This window comes from Aethalodelphis obliquidens, unplaced genomic scaffold, assembly GCF_003676395.1.
Source record: "Aethalodelphis obliquidens isolate GAN/ISIS:26980383/991018 unplaced genomic scaffold, ASM367639v1 scaffold10, whole genome shotgun sequence".
NCBI lineage: Eukaryota > Metazoa > Chordata > Mammalia > Artiodactyla > Delphinidae > Aethalodelphis > Aethalodelphis obliquidens.
This window is the reverse complement of record NW_020837954.1, coordinates 909,388-915,506: the sequence shown is the minus strand read 5'-3', so window position 1 is coordinate 915,506 and position 6,119 is coordinate 909,388. Positions and strand designations below refer to the sequence as shown.

The 6,119-nt window shown below is 59.1% G+C and overlaps 2 protein-coding genes across 2 annotated transcripts in view; one reads left to right on the top strand and one right to left on the bottom strand.

Annotated features, from left to right (window-relative positions):
* LOC113622955 (myosin-7-like) overlaps positions 1-123 on the top strand; it is an 11,304-nt gene extending 11,181 nt beyond the window's left edge. Inside the window, exon 24 of the mRNA XM_027111722.1 lies at positions 13-123. Coding sequence (XP_026967523.1) covers positions 13-123 — 111 coding nt within the window. The remainder of the gene's footprint in view (positions 1-12) is intronic.
* Positions 124-2,700: 2,577 nt separating this feature from the next.
* Positions 2,701-5,245, bottom strand: CMTM5 (CKLF like MARVEL transmembrane domain containing 5). Its single transcript, XM_027111739.1, has 5 exons — positions 5,011-5,245; positions 3,880-4,032; positions 3,358-3,450; positions 3,071-3,155; positions 2,701-2,970 (listed from the first exon to the last, which is right to left on the bottom strand). The coding sequence occupies exons 1-5, from the start codon at positions 5,134-5,136 to the stop codon at positions 2,960-2,962; spliced, it is 468 nt and encodes a 155-aa protein (XP_026967540.1). The 5' UTR covers positions 5,137-5,245; the 3' UTR covers positions 2,701-2,959.
* Between the last annotated feature and the right edge of the window lie 874 nt (positions 5,246-6,119).

Below are 6,119 nucleotides of genomic sequence, written 5' to 3'. Positions count from 1 at the left end.
GCCGAGTCCCAGGTCAACAAGCTGCGGGCCAAGAGCCGCGACATCGGTGCCAAGGTGGGTCCCTCCCCAGACCCCGCTACTCAGCCCCCTAACAGCGCGGCCCCAATGTCAGTGCCCTCTTAGTGGGCACTCCTCCCCCTGTATTTGGATAGCCCTGAGGGTCCCACAGCACTCACACCTGAGCATCCCCCCTCCTGCTCAGAGAAGCCCCCACAGACTGGAACCTCCTTAAAAAGCCCAGTCCCACCCCCCCGAACCACAAGGACCCCTAAATGGGACCCCAAGATCCCTGAGGCCTGAACCTCTCCCCACTAAGGGCATCTCCCTTAGGCCCCTCAAAGCCCTAGAGATGCCTCCCCACACCCTTCCTCCCTCCCGCCAGCTGCCCCCTCACACCTTTTATTCTTTCTCAGCAAAAAATGCACGATGAGGAGTGACACTGCCTCTGAGCCTCGCTCTTGCTGACCTGCAATAAACATGAGTGCCAGACTCTGCCTGAGCCCCTATCCTTCCCCGCCGACCATCCAGGAGCCGTCCTGGACTCCTGGGGGAGGGGGGGCCCTGCCCCTGTGTCAGAGCTGGGGGAGCCAAGACACCCCACATCTACCGAAGAGGAACCGAGGCCCATGGAGGTGAGGCGGCTTCCCTGAGGTGGCAGAGCCGCGAGTCCCCCTACTGCTCAGCCAACCAGACAAGGGACGAGAGGGAGAAATTCCAAAAGTGGAGAAAACAAAGGCACCAGAGGGTGAGCCAATTCCAGACACTAGGAGACAGAATTGCACTGCGGAAGCTGAAGCCACCCTCCACCTACACCACCCCTGAGGCCACGGGAGTTAAAGTTGTCCTGGGACACCTGTTTCCTCCAAAATGACTTCCCCACCGATGCCAGGAGAGGCTCAGAGCTGGCTGGGGATGGAGATGTGGATAAAGAGGGTGACGCAGGTCTCTTTCTGGTCAGCCCCTTAGAAGTAACCCACAGGGAGCCCGCTCCCCTTAACCCCCCGGTACAGTCGGCTGGGGCCCGGGTCTGTGGGCCACACCCCATCGTGAGGACATCCTGAGACTCTGCAGCCAGCTGACACCAAACTGAACCAAAGTGTGGACCAAACCTAGGTCCCGCTTGTCTCATCTTGACCTCTCACACAGACACAGACGAGCAGGGCACGCGCAGGTGCACACCACAGAGCACACTTCTGCTCCCTTTGAGCTCCCTCCAGGGACAGGCTGGCCCGTGTCACACGGCTGCTCAGGGGACAAGGCGGGTCGTTACCCCACTCTGCTCCTAGCAAATCCCTGCCCCCTGCTGGGCTTTACTATGGCCAGGCCCTCCTGACCACCTTCTCATCCCTTCATGGCCCCCCACCATCTCCTGGACTCCCCTGGCTAAGCCCTCCCTCTCCCTCTTCTGAGGCCTTGACCACCCCTGCCCAAGGTTGGTCACCAGTGTTGAGAATGGCCTGTCGGTAAAGTCCAGAGAACTGTGAGCAGAGACCAGAGCAACACAAAAGCCAGTCAGTTCTAGCCCTGGAGAGGCTACCAGTTCCGGTGAGGAGCCAGGACATGAGGTCAGGAGAACAGGAGCCCAGAGGCAGGAAAAGCCAGACCAAGAGGGGCTGGTGGTTAGCACCAAGGGGAGCAGAGCAACTCTACCAGAGTTCAGGTTCAGGCAGGGCTTGGGTGCTGGGGCCTGCATCTGGAAGGAGCACCCTAGAAGAAGGAAGGCATTTCAGGGCAGGGACACAGAAGCACTGGAGCGGGGCTAGCAAGTCAGCTTGGACGAGCTAGGCCACGCTGGGCTCTGCGGGGCTGGGCAAGGATGTCCCGGCCACATTGAGCTGTCACGGGCCAGGCAGGGCTGACTCCAAAGTCCCCCTGAGCCATGACTGCCCTTCACTAGCTGGTCTTCTTCCCCATCCGTGAGCGTTCAAGGATGGGCCTGCTGGGCACCTCTGAATCCCTGGGACCCAGCACGGGGTCTGCACATGGGATGCTCAGGAAATGTCCTGCTGAGGCACTGGCAAGCTGGGAAGGTGGACCTGCTGGTGGAGGGAGCTGGAAATGAGGCTGGGCCATTTTTTATGAGTTACAGCGGCTCAGTACCGTATCCAGAACATCTGTTCAGGTGTTAGGAGAGCTGGGCTCCAGCCCTAACTCTGTCACAGACAAAGAGGTCACTTCCCCTAATTGGGCCTGTCCTCTCGTATGTGAATTGAGGGCATTGAACCAGCTGTTATCTGGGGGCTCATGCAGCTCCAGCAATGTGGGCATCTCTGCCCTCATCTGATGCTGACCTCTCCCTGGCAGCCTGTGGGCCAAGTCCTCCCCTCACCACTAGGGGGAGCTCTACACACGCCCCAGGCAAGCACCTCACCTCAAACCCACTAAGACCGATATGTGAAAAGCTTGGCAAGTGGGCACTCATTCACAGACGGAAGGCTTGCGCCTTCTCAGACACAGAAGCCTGGGTGCCCGGCCACCAGGCACACTGCCAGGTGGCCTTGCACGCAAGAGTTGTGGCATGGAAGCTTTATGTTGAAGGATGTCTAAGCCCCACCCCCTTCCTCATTGTTCACACCTGGTCCCAGAGAAGGGACCATGACCTGCTCCAGGCAACATTCCCATGAATACTCTTTGGCATTCCTAGTCTGCCTAATTTGGGGGGAAGAAAAAGATTCACCAGTAGGATTCAAGTCTTTTAATTTGGGAATGACCAGCTTCCTCCTATACCCTCCCTTTCGTCCATAACACCCCCTCCCTGGCCGAGCACCATCAGAAGTCAGATCTTAGAACACCAGGCCCCACAGACAAATCCCCGGTGACTTCTCAGGCCTGGCTCCATCGCTGTAGGCTGGGGTGGTGGATAGTAGGCTGGGGAGCTAGTGAATCCAAAGGAGACGTGTCTGGGCTCTGCTGTTCCCCTTTTGTGGCTGGGCTCAGGAGCCAGGTAGCCCCAGTATCACTACTGGTCCCCTGTGAAGATGGAGCCAGGTGGGGTAGGGCATGGCAGGGTGGGGTAGCTGGGGCAGGGGGTGGAGGGGACATCTCCTCTTCCCAGAGCACAGGCACTCACCCTGGGTGGCCCTGGACGCCAACTCAGTCCGGTAGATCTTGAAGGCATCGTAGGCAAAGACGGAAACCAGGATGATGCCAAAAACCTGTGGGCGTAGGAGCAGGGATGGCACAACAAAGGTCATCGGGCCGTTGATACTGGGGAGAGGGAGGTGGGTGATATGGGGCAAGGTGTGAGGCAGGCCCTGGGCACTGGGTTGAGCTTGGGGTGGAGAGAGGCACACAAAGTGTGCAACCACCAGCCAAAGGTCCTTGGGGAGCCAGAGAGCTCTGTGGGGCTGAACTCACAAAAGCAGCAATGGCAGCTCCATCCCGGGAGGTCACAGCCGCAAAGGAGACCACCAGGAAGATGATGCTGGCGCTGACACAGCGGAGGAAGTCCTGGGGGTTAGGGGGGCAGGGTCAAAGGGAAGCAGAGGGCAGGGGGCATCGCCCTGAGGTTTTCCAGGCTAGTCAGCAGCTTGACCCTCAGGCACTGTGAATCCCTACACGGAGATACCCTTGGACACAACATAAAGTGCTTGAGAGACAAAGAGAGAGAGAGAGTTCACACAGCTCCCCAGGGGAGGGATGAAGATAAATGCGGAGCAACCAGGACCAGGACCAGAAGCCAGGGGCCTGGGCTGGGGCTGGATCTGGACAAGGGAGCAGATCTGAGGGATGTGGGTCAAAGGAGTGTTTGAGTGTTGGGTATGGGAGCCGGACTCCTTGTTAAACCAGGAAAAGGAGAGAGGCTGGGAGAGGAAAGGAAAATTCAACGTGCAGAGAAGAAAGGGACCAAAACGGGGTGGGGGAGGCAGGGTCCCTCACCAGACAGGGCCAGTTCAGCCGATCGAAGCGCTGGTAGTACTGGGTGGCGTAGAGGAAGAGGAAGGCTAGCGTGATGAAGAACTCCAGTAGCGCAGCAGCCATGTAGGCGGAGATGGAGGCCGTGAAACAGATGAAGATGATGAAGGTCAGGGCCTGCGGGACCGAGGGTGGGAAGCTTGCCAGGAAGGGGACACAGGCACAGCCAGGCCTCTGCCCTCTCCCTCCCCGGAGCTCCCCCAGCCGGCCCCACCACCTGTCCTTGGAGGTCTCTCCATCCCTGGAGCCACATCCAGGGCCTTTGCCTACTGAGGCCCGACTCTGGCCCCCCACCTCTGCCCATCCATGCTCCCCCTGCCTCGGGATCCCAGCAGCCCCAGCAGTTTGGCCAAGCTGCACGGCTCCAGGGGCCGCCATTCTGTGAAATCCACAAGATAGTGTGTCCCCCTTTAGCCCCAAGTACAATGGGAACGCCGGCCCCTGGAGTGGCACCCACATCAGCCTGTGCCCCCAGGAGGCACCCCACGCCCCATAACGCTTCTCCCACTCCTGGATGCCTAAAACTCTTCTGACGAGGACCAGAGCCTCTGGTTCCATGCCAAGAGGCAAGGTTTAGAAGGCAGAGGCTCCAGGGTGGACTCTGGGGTCCCCTCAGCTCTGGCCATGTAGGATGGCGCATATGCAGAAGACTTAAGTTTACTAGTAGGTCTTGCTAAGTGACTAAGGGAAGCTCCTTTCCTGAGGACAGATATTCATGGGGAGCAGGCAGCAGATAAAGCGGGGCTGCAGGAAGTCTGCCCTTTTTGGTAGTTGAACTTCTCGGATCTGCCAAGAAGTGGCCATCTTAAAGCCCGGGGAAAGACCAGCTGGTGTTACCGCTGTCCCATCCCTGTGCCTCACACCCCCTCGATGTCCCAGAGAGCTGTCCTCTGTTTAACTTCAATCCTTCCTGCAGCAACTGAAACCTGCTGTGACTGCCTCCAGATGGGAGATGAGGGGCTGGGTGGGGGGGTGGGGCAGCTGGGGCCGGAGGGGTGTCCTGAGAGCCTGGGGAGGGAGGCTGCTGAGGGCTGAGCCCTGGTAGGGGGCCCGGGCTGGGAGATGGAGGCTGCAGGTCAGGGAGGCAGCTGTTACCAGCTCAGTTTCCAGCAGGATGCCTTTGAGGGACGAGAGGAACGTCTTGTCCACGGTGAAGCCCTGGAGCCCCGCAGCTGCCCCCTCTTCAGGGGGTCGGTCCCGGCGATTCCAAGCACTGAGCATCTCCACGGGGCCCACCGGGCACAGCCCCCACTGCCACCAGCCAGGAAGGAAAATGGAAAACTGACAGGATGGGGAAGCAGAGAGGAGCAGAAAGGCACTGCGAGAAACCTGAACGTGAAGCGGGCAGGGCTGCTGTGGGACCCCGGGGAAGGCGGCTGCCCAGAAGGGCCTGCACCCAGCTGCCCAGAGTGCTCGGCTGGTGCGTGCACTGCCCCCCAGGCAGCACATGGGAGGGGAGGCGCGGGCAAGGGGGGCGTGGTCAACCCTCCCCTTACTTGGAGCCCAACCCCGCCTCCCGCAGAGGGGAGAAGCGCGGGGAGGAGGAGGTCCGCGGAGAAACCAGGATGAGCTGGGAGGTGAGCTGAGAAATGGGCCGGCCTAGGAGCCCCCAAGGACCCAAGCCTGAGGAAGTTTGTGGCCCTCTTCCCTAACCTTAACCCTCTTCCTCACCATCCTTTCTCCCTTTTCCTTTTAGGGAGGGTGGGAGCTGGAGCCCAGTCCAGGCAACACCCCCCAGAACCAAGCAGTAGCAGCCAGAACTGAGGACAAAGGCAGATTGTTGGGGGACAAGGGGGCGCTGTGTGCCTGCTGCAGTACCTCAATGGGCCTCTGTCTCTCCAGCATGCCAGGAGGGCGGCCTGACCCGCCCCCCCCCCCCCCCCCCCAGTGTTTAGGGCTGAGCCAGGGAGCCAGGGAAGGGGAGGGATGGGGGGCCACAGCGGAAACTCTGGACGGCAGAGGGAGAAGGCAGTAGGTGAGGGCTGACAGTGGGGAGGAAGAGGAACCAGGCTGGGGACCACAAGATGCTCGGGCACCAGGGATGCCAAAGACAAATTAGGCCACTTTATTTATTTATTTATTTATTTATTTATTTATTTATTTATCTATCTTTTAACATCTTTATTGGAGTATAATTGCTTTACAATGGTGTGTTAGTTTCTGCTTTATAAAAAGTGAATCAGTTATACATATGTCCCCATATC

Bases quoted from the DNA above. Each gene is read 5' to 3' on its own strand.
- CMTM5 (XM_027111739.1), bottom strand. From the start codon at position 5,136: ATGCTCAGTGCTTGGAATCGCCGGGACCGACCCCCTGAAGAGGGGGCA. The intron at 4,033-5,010 runs GTAACAGCTGCC...TCGGTCCCGCAG, and splicing joins TCCTGCTGGAAACTGAGCTG to GCCCTGACCTTCATCATCTT. The intron at 3,156-3,357 runs GTGAGTTCAGCC...CTACGCCCACAG, and splicing joins GAGCTGCCATTGCTGCTTTT to GTTTTTGGCATCATCCTGGT.